This window comes from Maylandia zebra, linkage group LG1, assembly GCF_041146795.1.
Source record: "Maylandia zebra isolate NMK-2024a linkage group LG1, Mzebra_GT3a, whole genome shotgun sequence".
In the NCBI taxonomy this organism is placed as follows: domain Eukaryota; kingdom Metazoa; phylum Chordata; class Actinopteri; order Cichliformes; family Cichlidae; genus Maylandia; species Maylandia zebra.
Window position 1 is genome coordinate 40,552,530 of NC_135167.1, and position 16,154 is coordinate 40,568,683.

The window sequence follows — 16,154 nt, forward strand, 5'->3', positions numbered from 1 at the left end:
CATGAAGGGAAGGCCTCAGGTTTCGGCCACTTCCTGCTCCCAGCTGGAGCCTTTCCTGCGTCGTCCTCTCCTGCAGCGTCATAATGAGATCATCTCCTTTTCAAATCTCTTTTTATGTAAATTTGGACTAAATTGTTTAATGATTGTCTTTATTTGAAAGCCCCCGCCGGCCTGCTGAGTAAACAAGAAAACGGTTGATATCAGTGCTAATAGTGTGTCAGCTCATCAGTGGGAAGACAAAGCGAGTGATTGTTGCTGATGGAGTGATTAAGGGGCGAGGGCACCGCCATTAAAACCCAATCAGCCTCCTCATCAGCAGCTGTGCGTTATTGTCACTTCAAACAGATTTTCCTCTTCTTCTTTCTCTGGGAAACGAGCGGCGCTCCGAGGAAACGCTCCTCTGTGAACGCCGCTGCTGTTTTAGCCTCTTTCAGCGCCTTGTTTTGGTTATCCTGCACGTTTAATCGCATTCTTATCAACCTGCGGCTGGAACGAGAGCTCATTTTGGCTCCACTGAGACAGGGTTTATTCCCCCTGGGGAGCTGGTGTTAATATAACCCGCCCTGCTGTGATTTTAATGCAGTCTGGAGTTTATGTGGGTCATTTTCACCCCCCTTCAGTCATAATTACAGCTGAAATGACCTCCTGTGCTTTTCCAGTGCCTTCTCCTTCCCTAATTTAAACACTAGATTTGAAAGAACTTCTGCCTGTCCTTCTTTTTGAATCAGGTCACCACGAGCACCTCCATGCCATCCTATCTGAGAGCCTGCATGAGAGAAAGAGTTCAGTCTTTTATTAGAGCCAGACTCACTCCCACCGCTGCTCTGTTTGGACACTAAATGACATTTTAGCCTTTAATTATTTACATTTCCCTGAATCCTGCCTTTAAATATGTGCTGAACTACCTGCTGGATGCACGGACAGGTTTGTTCTGAGGAAATCTCAGAGCTTCTTGTGGAGCTGAATTCCCTCTGAAATGACCCACTTGTGACTGTGGAGGACGGCTGCAGTTCACGTCACGCCGTGTTTGCCCTCCAGCTCTGCAGCGCCTCCCTGAGGCAGTAGGAAGTATGACACACGATCCGTCTGAGCGCCTCATCGTTCCTAACATACGGTCCGCTACAAAAGACTGTTGAAGTCGGCTCATTTCTTCTAGTTGTTGGGTTGTGATTTGTCTTAAACCCACGTTTTACTTTAAAAAGCCAGGAAACCGTGCAGGGATGTTTTCACAGCAAATGGTTCTCCAAGAGCTTTTGGATTATGTAAGCACATCAAATACAGGTAAAATATTAAAGCTGAGTTATAAACCGCTTTAATGTCGCTTCTGTGTTTGGTGTGACGATGCTGAGTATCCATCCACACGGTCCGATTCAGCTGCATGACAGGAAACACCTCCTGTGGGACCCACCACAGCGGCGCTTAATTAAAACAGTCCAGTTTGTACAGCTGCTGTACAGGAGTAAACGATCTACTGGGACCAGAGCAGGTACGTTTATTCCTGCTGTGGACTGTGGGACGGCCTCGCTGCTGCAGGGTACGGCACTTCTGTTTTGTCACTTAACTCTGAGAGATAAACAAACAAACATCCTGATCGTGTGCTATCTCCCACCGAGGGAGGAATGAGCCAACATACAGAAGGATGGAGGCGATCGGCACACCGCCGCCTGCTTCGCCGCCTGCCTCGCCTCTGTGCTGGCATGTGTGCAGGACCTTGCTGCGAGTGGGCCGGCGTTGTTCTCGCTGCTGTGGGGTTTGAGTCTCTGGGTGTCAGCGGGGATTATGATCCGGGTGAGCTCGGCTCTGCCGCAGCTCTTGATGCTCGTTCAGGGCCCAGCGATGCCAGTAAGTCATCAAAGTGTAATGGTGGTTTTATTCTAATGTTTGCACTGAGGCTGTGGTTATAAATGTTTTATTGGCCCGGGGACTGTCTTTAGTGCTGTGGACGCCCCTCTCTCCTCCCTCTGGCTTCTTTCTCTCTCCCTCATGTTTTTAATTGAACTCTCCCTTCAGTTAAATCTAATCTAATTTCATCTGAAGCTGCCTGAGCTGTGTTTAGTCAGCTGTCGGGCTTCAGTTTGGACACTGACAGAAGCCAGTGAGCAGATTTCCTTCAAAACTCGTGTCTTTAAAGCAGGACACACATGTTATTCATGAGTCTACAGCTGGGCAGTGTTTGTGTGTTACGTGCTGGATGTGTAACATGCAAACAGGTGCGACTGCAGCAGTTTCTGTCCTCTCTGACAGACGCAGAGTAAGTTTGAGAGTGCTGGCTCAGACAGCTGAGATGGTGACGTCAGCTGTGACATTTTCTGCTCGTCGCTCTGTCACTGAAATCTTCAGGGATGGAAGAGTGAAGCTTTAAGACGATAACACGACAAAACAGCTGCAAAGACACAGAATCAGAGCAGAGACACAGAAACTACAAAAACAGATACAAACACAGCGAGACACCGAGTGCCCGCAAAGAGACGCCAACCGAGCTCAAAGCGCAAAACAGACACGACAGAATAGAAATCATTACAGGCTCGGACATGTAAACTGCACTGGAGCTCAGTTTAACATTTATTAGTGTGGAAATCCTGCTCCTCACATACAAGGTCTTAAATAATCAGGCCCCATCTTATCTTAATGACCTTGTAGTACCATATCACCCTATTAGAGCACTTCGCTCTCGCTCTGCAGGCCTACTTGTTGTTCCTAGAGTATTTAAAAGTAGAATGGGAGGCAGAGCCTTCAGTTTTCAGGCCCCTCTTCTGTGGAACCAGCTTCCAGTTTGGATTCAGGAGACAGACACTATCTCTACTTTCAAGATTAGGCTTCAAACTTTCCTTTTTGCTAAAGCATATAGTTAGGGCTGGACCAGGTGACCCTGAATCCTCCCTTAGTTATGCTGCAATAGACGTAGGCTGCCGGGGATTCCCATGATGCACTGGGTGTTTATACACTCACCTGTTTAAAGTTTGCATTATTAGGGGCGTGGCCTCTTTGACTGACAGGTGGATGCAGTCGCTAACTGTGTGTTAACTAATCAGCTTATTCCCTGAACTGGACCGTTTGCGTCATTTCTAATGCAGCTATGTGACCATGAACACGGCTGCTGTAAGGTCCGGTCTGTCAGCTATCGTCCAGTGTTGCTGATAAAGTGATAAAACTCTGGTTTTTACTGACCTGTCCAACTTCAATCAAAGGAGTGAAATAACGTAAAGTGAGTGTAACCTCTTTGCTCCAAAAAGTCGTACACCCGCTTTACAAACGCTCCCGTGTCGTGTTGGCGTCGTTCTGCTGCGCAGGAAGGACGACCTGGGGCCCATTTTTCTGCTGACTCTGCAGAACGGCGAGGACAAATTTCTTAAAAACCACAAACACACAAAGGAGGGAAAATCACATGATCACAGAGGAAGATTCATTTTAACAGCGTTGACACTAAAGACCAAAGAGGGGCTGTTTATGTGTGCAGGGCTGTGATGAAGCCTGCTGTAAGACTCGCTCAGACCTGGTTTCTGGTCTCTGTCGTCCCACTTTGTGTTTTTATTTTTAGCCGTCTGGAAATCCAGATGAAATGTCGCTCGGTGTCCGCACAGACACACACCCCTCCTCTTCCTCCCCTCTCTTCTCTCTCCACACTCGCTCTTATTCTTCCCCTCGTCCCACTTTCGTCTTCGCTTCATCTCTGAATGTCTGGCTTTCTGTTCAGGTTCGCGTCTTTCTGCCGAACGTTGAAGAGGAGGTGGGATGGCGTCACAGAAGAGTCTGAAGAACGATTTTCTCTCTTTGTCTCGGCAGAGCTGAGATGTGGAGAAAGACGATGCTTCTTGTTCTTCAGATGCAGATTAGATCAGACTTTGAGGGATTGTGTGTTTCCTGAGATAGATGACAGGACCTTTGTGCACTTCACATCTAGAATCACAGCACGTGTTTCCCGGCTTTCTTTCCACTTCTCAGTTTTCTGATCGTTTGGCTGAAAATAAAAATGCAAACTTAAACAGAAGCTGTGTGAGCTTTAGATGCAAACCACTTTCCTTTGCATTTCAATTTGAAGCTCTCGTCATCCGCTGAGACTTCATGTTAATGTTTGGCTGATCTCTCTCAGGTCCATCTCTGCACCTCTGAACTGCTTTCAATGCAGATTAATCAGAAATAAATGAGATTTTAGAGATTTTGAACGTGGCTGTTGTTTCAGAACGTGCTGATCTGCTGGATTTTCCCACATAACCATCTCTGGGGTTTACAGGAAGTGATCAGAAGCTGTGTGATGATGTCATGCCAATATGACCAAATTCTGTGAGGAATGTTTTCAGCGCCTCGCTGAATCTTTGTCACGAAGATTTAAAGCAGCTCTGAAGACAAAAGGGTGTACCTAATGATGTGGCTATGAGTGCATACAGACAGGACTGAATGCACAATTAGGCACAAAAGGGAACAATTTGAAGTTCTCATTATCCGCAGACAGAACAGGAACACAGACAATATAATAACCGCAGGTGTCGCCCCCTGCAGGCACTAAAAATACTGCAGGTTTAAGCGGTTTGAGCCCTTTTGTTTGGTTCAGAAACTCCATCTTTTATAAGACGATGACACAGAGGTAGGAAATCAGTGGGAGGAGTCAGACAGGAAGACACAAGGAAGAGGAACTGTCAAAGTAAAACAGGAAATGGAAACCAGGAAGACGGACACGAGAAGCCAACTAGAAACTAAAATCAGGATATGGAAAAAAATCAAACCTCTTCCATGATCGCCACAATAAAGTGCCCTGTGGGGATCTATTGTAGTTGAATATGATGATATTAGTGATATGATGATAGTGTACCGCATGTTATCACGGCTCCAGCAGCAATAAAGACTCCGTAGATTATCCGATGGTCGCGATGAGATTTAAATTAAATTTGTATGTAAATAACAAAGTGTGCACGGCGTCCTTCAGCCTGGTGTTCTTTGTCTTTGTTACAGATCTAATTTAAAACAATGGCAGCTGTGTTTTTGTCAGATTGTAATTTTAACTACGAATCTTCACACCTCCCTTTCACACAACCCCCACAATCCTCTCATCACGCTCAGACGTATATATGAATGTGCATTAAGACCACATTTTATTTTTATAGTGCTTTTTTGCTGCTGCTTCATTAGAGAAGCTGTGAACAGGAGTCGAAAGACGTGAGAAAAGTATATGAACACGGCTCAACATTAAAGTAATTCGCCAGTTTTCCTGTAATAGACCCGCCTGTTTCAACGCTCCGAACGCTCGTTGTAGTGCGACAGGGAAGAAAGGTTCACTTGGATCTATTTACAGACACATTTACAGAAAGATGCATTTCAGAGGCTTCGAGCGTTTTTGTGCTGCTGCAAAGAAGATTTCTCTGAGGAGGAGTGACAAACCTCTCCATCTTATCTAAACACAAATGCAGTGCATGTGGTTCCTGGGATCATATAAGTGCAAGCTGTGTGTGTGGACATCAGGTTTAAAGCATTTAGATCAGGGTTGTCAAACACGAGGTCTGTGTAGCCCGTCTGGTCCGTTTGAGGCAGATTCACTCGGGCCGTCGGTCAAAGTGAAAAACGGCTCAAAGAAATTGACAGGTGTGTTTGTTTTGGTGACTTCGTTAGCAGGTGCGGGTCGTACCTGCAGCCGTGGGGAGGCCCACCATGACATCACCGCCACACTCTCTCACTGAGATGCTTAAAGTGATAGTTGAACAGGTGATCTGAGACTCACCTGGAGGACCAGAGGAAAAGGTTTTGCTCCTGATGCTTTCTTTAACAAGCACGAGGCGTTCAGTCTGTTATTTGTGGTCAATTTCTTCTTTTGTGGTTTTCTTCTCCCTTTACTGCCCCCTACAGTTCAGACTCTTGGGGCAGGCTGACGATGTTAGCGAGTGCCACAAGAAGTTTGATTTAATGTTTTGGTGGAAATAAAATAAGTTAATGGCGCTGACACACTGAGGCGTGTCACAGGCTGGGTCTCAGTACATTTTGTATTCGTCTCATTTTAGATTTGTGATTAGTTCATGTGTCGTTCCTGTTTAGCTTTTAGTTGAGGTTAAAGGCAGTCATTATTTATTGTTTCCTTGGTTTCTGTGTTTGGGTTCTTGTGTCGTTTATCGCGTGTTAGGTCTACTAAGCTTGTGTTGTCATGTCTAGTTTCAGTGTTTCCTGTTTTATTTTGAAGGATTCTCGTGTATTTAGTTTCACTTCCCCTGTGCTGTCACTGGGCTCATGTCAGTCAGCTGTTCGTGTGTTCCTCTGTTTTCAGTGTGTCATTGTCAGATCGTCTGCTTTGTTTTCAGGCCAAGAGTTCGTGTCAAGTTTTCTCATGTCAGGTCCTGTTGTTTTTATTTAATTCAGCTCCCGGTTTAGTTTATTGTTAGTTTTGCCTTTTGTTTGCAGTTATTTGGCTCGTTTGTGGTTATCCAAGTCACGTTTTGTTTCATCTGCATTTGGGTCCATCTTTCCCTCTGCACACAGTCAGCCCCCTGATTGTGACAGGCTGTCAGGTGTACCTGAGGATAATGACCTGGATGTGATGTTTGGGCTCATCGTCCCGCTGCAGGATCTCTGCTCTGAGGCTCTGTTACAGGTGAGCTGCTCAGGCTGCTGCAGCCTGTCTGTCGACTAACACAGCGCCTGGGTCAATCAGGGTCTCCGCCATCATCATCGTCGTCGTCGGATGTGAAGCAGAATTTGCTCATCGTCTCTCCTGTGAGTCTGACCTGCTCTGTGTGTGATCCTCAGCAGACGAGTCAGCGCCGACGTGATGAACATGTGGAAACAACAGAAACATGAGTTTGTCTCCTGGAAACCCAAAGAAGCGAAATGCTGCTTTCATAGTTGGTGCTGAAGTCTCTGCCTTTGACTTTTGGCTCGATTTGATCGATTTTCTCCAGAAGCTTTTGTGTGTTTGCAGCTTCACATTAATGAGAAGAAAAAGTGTAACCGTGGCGTTTCTGCTGAAGCAGCTCTCTGATTGGCTCAACAGATTTACTTCAGTTTTGTCTTCACCTGGACGACCGAGTCATTTGTTAGATGTGTTTTTTGTGAGGATCTACAGGTGTGTTTATTAATATTCGTGTAACTGATCTGAGCTCTGCCTCAGTTTTGACCTCAGATCAGTGGGAAAAATGTTATTTTCACTTTAACTTTGAGCAGCTGAAAGAGGAACGACAGGTAGATGGAACAGGTCTGCTCAGCTTCAGTGCTCACGTACTTTCTGTTTTCCTGTCTTCTTTTCTAATCTGCTCCTGACTTTATTTTTGAGGCTGAACACATTAAAGATACCATCAACCCTTTTAAGCACATAACTAGTTTTAAATCCCGGTAGAATTGCAACCACATAAGCTAGCGCAATAATTAAAGCACTGACAACAACAAAAACATTATAATCCAGAAACGCACTTTGCTGATCTGATCAGCTGCTCATAGCACTTCCTACGTTGGAATAACGATTGGCCCCAACCAATCACAGCAGATGGCCCCGCCCCTCCCTGAGCCTGGTTCTGCTGGAGGTTTCTTCCTGTTAAAAGGGAGTTTTTCCTTCCCACTGTCGCCAAAGTGCTGCTCATAGGGGGTCATATGATTGTTGGGTTTTTCTCTGTATCTATGAAGCGCCTTGAGGCGATTTTTGTTGTGATTTGGCGCTATATAAATAAAATTGAATTGAATTGAATAAACATCAGTGCAGACTCGCACACGTCCGCCATTACCTGCCAAAAGTGGAAGTGACGTCACTCAAAAATGAAACTATGATGACACTCAAAATAAATTTCCTGTGGTTGGAAATTATTTTGTGCAACTTTTTTGCATTTACAGTTTTGAGGAATAACAATAATAACAACGACGACGACGACGACGACGACAACAACAACGATGATGGATTGCATTTATAGAGCTTTTCGAGACCCTCAAAGCGCTGTACAGTTCCACTATTCATTCACTCTCACATTCACACGCTGGTGGAGGCAGCTACCTCTGACATTTCTGTAACTACAAATATGTGTAAAATAAAAGAACAAACCAAAAACGATTTTAATTTTTATTGCAGTTTATGTAGTTACTCTGGACTTAATGCAAACATATGATTCAAATCTGGGCTGTAACGGTTGTATTGATGTACAGCAACTTGAAATGTTTGAAAAAATGGCAGCATGTAAGAATATAAAGAGAAGGTAAAAGTTCAGATTTGAAAAATGATTTCCTGTGCGTGCACATCAGTGACAGTGATGGCGTGCTGGACTTTGCTCGAGCTTCGGTTTTCCGCACTCTTCACACGTGGTTGTGGTTCAGGAAGCGAGCGCAGAGCGCTTCCATCACCGCGCTTTGCAGCAACACCATCCCAGCAGAAGCCAGCGTATCCATGACGGTGATTGTGACTCATGAATGATGTCACACAGTATTTCTGCTTTGATTGGTGCTTTCTAAGAAAACAAACATTTTGGGGCCTAACGACACCCCAGGCTCTGGAACTGCACCTCAGCTCCGTGGACTCTTTTAAAAAGCAGCTAAACTCGTTCAACACTCGGTGTTTATATTTTTAGCCTTGTTGTTGTTGTGAATCACTTTGTGAGTTTTATCTGTTATATTAATAACATTTTACTGGAACGGACGCGGCCTCGCAGGCATGGCACAGGAGTGGCATCCATCTGATCAGGGATTTGTTCTTTGGCATATTTGCATCCTTTGAATAACTACCAGGGAAATTTACTTACACACACACACACAAACACACACAGTGTAGATAATAAGGACATCATTTCCCAGATTTATGGATTCATTTGTGAGATGTTGCCTCATCAGCAGACCCTTTCAGATGGATGCTGACACTAGCTGTGCATCGCCTCCATTACACTAAAGTGAACTCATGAATCAGCTTCAATCCTCCTGTTGTGCTCACGCTCAGTGCTCAGTGCATTCTGGCTTTTAGTCGGATCCTCTGACTGCCGTCATTACTGTGAGAGCTTCAAATGCTACCTGCTCAATAATTATCTATAACGCCGTTTCTCTCGCTCTTCATCTTATTTCTGTAAACTGGAACGTCCTGAGTCCCCCTCAGGTGGCCCAGGGATGTGACATTTGAGGTTTGGGAAATTAAATATGAACTAAAAGGAACCAATGATGAGTTTAATGATGATGATGATGTGTGTGTTTCTTTTTGTTGAGTTTTATATCCTCATCATATGTCATTCATATTCACACACAGACCGTATCTGGACAGAACGGTAATATGTGGTAATCTGAGTATTACTGTATAATATGACTACACTTAATAAAGAAAAAAAGGAAGTCTCTCAGGAAGTGCCCGCCCCTCAGCTTCCAGATGAGCTTCATGGATGAGATGATGTGTGAGAGGAGAGCAGTTTGAAGGTTTGAACATCCTTCGCGTCCTGTCCCGTGTTGTTCTGTTTCCGTCTGCTGACGCAGACGCCATGGCGTGAGGAGAATGTGGACCCAAATGCAGCCACAGAGACGAGGGTGGATGATAACGAAAAGTGAGCCTTTATTTCTGGCAAAACACTGCAAACAGGAGGAAGTGAGAGAACTAACAAAAGCCCAGACTGGGGAAAACTAAGCATAACACATAACCTGAGGACGAAGACCAGAAGCAAGGACTGAGAAACCAGGAAATGCAGAGGCAGCACGGAGGAAGATGGAGGAACGGAGGGAACACAGCTGTGAACAATAAGACATGACGAGACCGGGAGGAAGCAAAACCGAATACACTGACACGGGACGCAGACTGTCAAAGTAAAACAGGAAACACATGAACACAAAGGCAACGACGACTAGACGTAACACAAGGGACACAAAGGAGGCGCAATAACAAAACCTGAAGAGCAAAAAACACTAAACAATGGCTAAAGGACATGAACCCAGTACATCACAGAATGCAGATAAATGCAGCACAAACCACCGAGTCTCCAGACACCAGGGTCACGTTTGCATGTTTCAGGTTCTGCAGTGAGGACGGGTTCTTGTGGTCTGTGCTTATTCAGTCTCTTGGTGTTGTGGGACGCCTCCTCGACCCGGATGTTCTCCCAGTGTTGCTCGGTCTCAGCTCTGGGAGGGGGGCGGGGTCTGTTCTGGTCCCGTTGTTCCAGGTTTCAGCTTGGAGTCCAGCCCGGTCCAGTCCAGAACTCGGTCCTTCAGGGTTGCTGTCGCAGCTTTGGTGGCTCGCTTGGCAGCGTCCAAAGCCTTGCTCATGGGCACGTGTGGAAAATTAAACATTTATTGGCTTCCATGTATTAGACAGTGCTGCAGGTGCAGGTATGAAACGCTTGTCTTCAGTTTTTCTCCCTGAAACAAATTCAGATTTCATCTCTCACAGTTCAGACTCTTTGCAGTGAAACGTGCAGCAGCTGAATTTATGATCAGAGCGGGACCTTCAGCTTCGTGCTGACATCTTCTCTTTATCATAAACTGCTCATTTGTTTTACAGAGGAAACAAAAAAGCCTTGACGGATGCTTGAACGCTTCTGTTTCTGACTAATGAGAGACGCCGAGACTGCAGATCTTCAGGACCTTTTGTTTTCACATCAAACTGCTGAGCGAACCTGTGGGATGATTTCCTGCTTTCAGATGTTTCGGAGCCAGCGGAGCTCTTACACTCGTTCTCAGACACTCGCAGGACGTCGGGTTTCCTCTCACGCTCCACGCTGGATTTCTTTTCAGCTGATTCGCCATCTGTCCCTTATAACGAGGAGACGAGGATGACTCTGACTGTTGGACGAGGACTTCGACTGCACGCAGCTTCTCAGCAGCTCGCTGCTAATTTAAGACTTCATCACTTCCTGACCACAATCGCTTTCCTGCTCTGACTTATGGATCAGATCTCACACTGTGGTCCTTAGAGCTGCACGTTTTACACCAGGGGGAGTGTGGACTCACACAGTCAGTCACACACTGACTGTGTGAGTCAGTAGGAGAAAAAATGACGTATATTGTACTCGTACACTGATTACTGTGGACGTACATCTCCCCACAAATTGATGTGTGCTGATAAAAACAGACTGAGTCCATTGAAAATACATAGAAGTGATGAGAGTTTGTGGAAGCCGCCATCTTGCCCTTCACATCATATGTACTCTTAGATTTAAAGATCACAAGTAGCTCTTTTAAACGGTGACCATTTAACATTTGTACGTGTACAGTTTCACCATGTCGTTCTCCTCCTTCACCTCCCCTCAGCTGTGTGGCAGGAAGGATGTAGGACCCAAACCCAGGACTCATACACAGAGAGGAAACTCAAAACAGCTTCATCGCTGGAAAAACTCGAGCGATGAATACAACAAACTGAACTGGGAACTAGAAAACAAACCAGGAACAGAACATTGGGAAATTACTGGGAACACAAAGGAAACACTCAGCCGCGATGGTTAACGACGTGACAACAGACAGAGGAAAACACAAACACGCTTAAATACACAAGGGAAACACAGCTGGGACTAATCTGACACAACGAGACGAGGAGGACCTAAAACTGAATATACTCACACAGAACTATCAAAATAAAACAGGAAACCAGAGGCTGACACTGAAATTGACAGAACATAAGGAACAGAGGGAGCACAGAGACAAGACTAACAAACTACGACATGGAGACACGACTGAGCGTGGGACACGGAACAAACATGAAGACAGAACCAAACCTACATTAGAGACACGACACACTAAACATGGAACAAAACCTACGAACTAGAAATTAGTGATGTGTCCTGTGTGTCGAAGCTTCGAATCGCGCGTCGGGTAATCGTGGGGGCGTTTTTCTGAAGCGCGTATCGAGGCTTGCGTTGATTACGTATGCAGTGACGTTCGAGGCCTCGCGGGCAGTCCGTACCACGTGACTGATTCGGGAACTGGTTCACCGGTTCGCGCCAGATTCGAAATAAAATGGGCAGCTGATTCCCCATCACATCGTGTTGTGGAATTGGATTACGTACGTGTTACATAGCTACTGGAGTACTGGACACAAATTTCTTTATCCAAACTTGTATAAACTTGCTGTGGTTTTTCTTGCAACCCCTGCTTCATCTGTGCCCTGTGAGAGGATATTTTCAAAAGCAGGAGAAATCCTCTCAAAAAAGAGGAACCGTCTTAAGCCCAGCACTGTGGAAAAGCTGCTATTTTTGAATAAAAAGAAATGAAAACTTTTCCCTAGTGTCATGAGCACTGTTATAAAGTCACAAGCACATTCACATCACAACTCCCTCCCTTTTTGTTTCCATGTACATTCCTGTGTTAAGCTGCCAATTTATTATACACAAACATTAATTAAATTAATATAATATAAAATTAGTATAATATTAAATATAACTAATATTTAGAGTTCAGTTATTGGTGTCATGAACAATAGTAATTCCTTTATTCATTCAACTTGAAGTGCCACACACTAGTTTGTGTCATCATTGAGATGTACATAAGCATGATTACGCAGTTACACAATCATCCCAAAAACTGTGTACTGATAGTTTCCACTTTCTCTTTTGTATCAGACATACTGAGACAATATTCGGGATAAATAACCATGAAAAACATTTTATTTATTCAGTTTAGCGGTTTACTCATCACATCATTATAATCATTGAGCCCGTTTCACTTGAATTGTCCACTTGATGGCGCAGTAGAGCAAATGAATCATCACAATGCTTCGAACCATGAGTCGACCAGTTGGATGGGAAGCTTCAGTTCATCATGAGGCTTCATCTCACCATCACTACTAGAAATCACAAAGCACTGAAGAACTCAGAGCCAGAAAATACAAAAAGCTAAACCACCAGAAAAGCACAAAATCACAGAATCCAAACATCAACACTGGGTCACCTGACTCAGGACCATCATCACCTAAAGCCTCGTCTCCTGAACTGAAGTCAGGCCTCTAAAATGCTCCTCCCCCTTTTGTGAGTGTGGACGCTTCGTCTCTTTGCCCTTTAAATGCTTTGCTTCTTTTATTGATTTTCATGCTGATTTTTTCCCTTTTTTCCGTATGAGCTTACCTGCGAGAGCTTCTGGACACTTATAGATCATTAGGACTAAAGCGTTCTTAACAGAAACAGCAACATTTTTATAGTTACCTTATCCTCAGCGCTCCGTGTGTCTGTGGCCTACACACAGCTGAAGCCTGATTACAGCGTCTGGGCACCAAACAGCCTCAATAGCCTGGAAAGGTGCTAACCGCTAGGCTAACTAGCAACAAGATGTCTTCCCTCTCCACAGATGACTACCACAGCCTCCTGCAGAAGATTGCAGTACTGGAGACTGGCCTTCACTTCCTACGAGACAGAGAAGCTTTTCTAGCAGCTACATCATAACATCAGCACTTACTGACGGAAAAGTTCAGGATGTTTTCACAGGTCAGACAGAAGTGAGCTTCACTTTATCCTCTTTTAGATAAAAACATTAAAAAGAAAACAAAAACCAACCCTCATTTGAGTTTACATTTATTTAACCAAAAAAAGTTTTCATTGATGTAATTTACACAGAAAAATAATTAAGTAATAAAATAATGTTAAAGTTTAAAACAAAGATTGAGAAAAAGAAGAAATTCTGAGACTGTGCCAACAAAGCCTGCCCTTCAAAATCATCACTAGATGCAGTGATGTGGGACTGCACCGGGTGAAATGCTCCCTGTTAGCCCAGGTTAGTCCCTCTGACTCCCCCAACGTGTGAAAACTATGACCTTCAACTTGATTTAGAAAGCAGACAACGTCTCCGACTGCAAACTCAGGCTGACGGGCTGGATGCTGAGCCACGATGACTCCAGAGTTCAGGCTGTTTTTGCTAAAATTTCTCCCAGAGACGCCGCGGGCGATAAAGAGGGACTCAACATTTAGAGTCTGAACCTGAACATGCTTCTGATCTGTGGCTCTTTCGCTGTGAAGACGCGCTTACCTTTGATGGTTGCTGGAGTCCTTCAGACTTCTACACGATGCTGCTTCTGCTGCACCTGCAAGTGTTCTAAAAAACCGATGTAATGCAGTCATGATTCCTCATGACTCTGGAAAATTAATAATCACACATATTTGTGCACGACAGGAATGAAAGAATGAAAAGTCGCACCTTGGATTAGCTTTCATACCGCTCATGTTCATGTAGTATTTACAGTTGACGTGCAGGTGCAAGCCATCGAGCAATAACTCACGTTATTTCGTCCTTTGGTGTCCTGCAGGTGGATCGGACGGAGGTGATCCGCAGCTGCGTCAACCCTACCTACTCAAAGGTTTTCACGCTGGACTTTTATTTTGAAGAGGTGCAGCGTCTGCGCTTCGAGCTGTACGACATCAACAGCAGCCACAACGGCCTGAAGGAGGCGATCTTCCTGGGATCGGTGGAGTGCACGCTGGGACAGGTGAGTCACAGTTCCTTCTTTATTATTTATGGTCTTTATTTAACTTCAAGCCTCCAGTCAGACGATCTTACTTCCATTTAAGAAACTTCTCTGAAACAGTTGAATGAAAACTGAAGTTTCTATTTTTCCACACACCTGACAAATACCTGAGAGCCAATGAAAACAAGTAAACAGGAATAAATGAGCCTGAGTGTCACGAAACTGAAGAGCGAGACTGAGATCTGCCAGAAGACGCCTGCCGTGTGTGTGTGTGCTTTCACAGGTAAACATTAGGAAGCTGTCAGTCATCAGCCTCACTTCAGCTGAAGGTCTGAACGGCTCTTTTTGTTCCCAGTGAAGTTTGTAACGCCGACAGACTTCCAAAGCTTCTGCTAATAGATCAGCACTTCAGAAAAACATCGGTAAACAGAAGCCTGAGCTTCTCTTCGGGCTTCTTTTCTTTTCTCGATGAAAAGCTAATTGTTTGCCGTGTTTTTGTCAGCCAGCAGCTTTTCAGAGACTCAATTACAGCCTGCGTGCAGCAGACACAATAAAGTGGGAATAAAACACATTTGTGTGTGTGTGTCGCTCACTGAAGAATGACCGGTTCATGCACGCTCTCACAACATTTATAAAAATCTGACTTGATAAAAATCATCATTTGTCTGCCTGAGACACAAAATGAGTTTTCAGCCTCTCCACATGACACACGTGTGTGTTTGCTAACCGAGCAGCAGCTGACGAGGCTGAGAATCATAATCCTGTTTTTTTCAGAACGTTTTCACTACAAACTACACCTGAAAATCTGAACTTCTAATTTCATGTTTGAACTTAATCTGCAGTTCCTCTTGTGTCCACTAGAGGCACCAAAAGTGTCTCCCATGTAAAAAAGCTCAATATTACAGCAGTTTTTTTTAAGTGCACATTTGGGGGTTTGGTGCCAATAATCTTCACTGATAGATGGATGGAAAAAGAAAAAATAGCTCAAAGAAAAAGACAAAACACTGAATGTGTAACAGCTCGTCACATGGATGCCTGTAAAAGCCCAGTGCCTGATGGGTAAGCATCATCTGTCAGTGTTCAGAGTTAAGCCCATTCCAGATATACAACATTCCCTCTGTACATCGGTTGCTAGAGGAAATTCCAGGCTCTGGTTGCCTAGATCAGCGGTCCCCAACCCCCGGGCCCCGGCCTGGTACCGGTCCGTGAGTCGTTTGGTACCAGGCCGCGAGAGTTGAGGCTCAGGTGTGAAATGTCTGGTTTTCAGGGTTTTTATCGGTTTCCAGCGTGATTTTGTTATCGTCTTTATCGTTAACTCGGTTTTCCTGGGTCTTTTCATGTGTGTTATGAATAAATCTTCTATTTTTTGGTACCAGTTTTATTTTGTTGTATTTATCCGCGACACCTTAAAGGCCGGTCCGTGAAAATATTGTCGGGCATGAACTGGTCCGTGGCGCAAAAAAGGTTGGGGACCGCTGGCCTAGGTAACCCTCATGTGTCAATCACAGCAGTATCCTTCCCTCTAATTGGCTGTCACTTCAGTTGTTTGCATCCAAGTTGAGAACCTGGAGATTTACATTGCCAGCAGTTATTTCACTGGTTGTTGCCTGAAGGTTGAAGGAACGTATTTTTACCCAAACAAGGATCTAGTACCTGGAATGAGGATCGTCAACAGACGGACGTCTATGTTCAAGCCATAGATGGATGAAGTCAGTGGAGCGTCACCCACTTGTGAGCTGAAATCTTATGTGGTGAGCGGCTGTGAGGAAGCAGGTTACATATGCAGGATAATTCACCTGAAATGAGTGACTGAGCCCCGAAACTCATCAGGAAGGTGTTGACTGAT

The 16,154-nt window shown here is 44.7% G+C and overlaps 1 protein-coding gene across 1 annotated transcript in view; it reads left to right on the forward strand.

The window, feature by feature from the left end:
• cpne4a (copine IVa) overlaps nucleotides 1-16,154 on the forward strand; it is a 100,037-nt gene that overhangs the window by 30,570 nt on the left and 53,313 nt on the right. Inside the window, exon 3 of the mRNA XM_014410940.3 lies at nucleotides 14,150-14,329. Within this exon, the coding sequence (XP_014266426.1) occupies nucleotides 14,150-14,329 (180 nt within the window). The remainder of the gene's footprint in view (nucleotides 1-14,149; nucleotides 14,330-16,154) is intronic.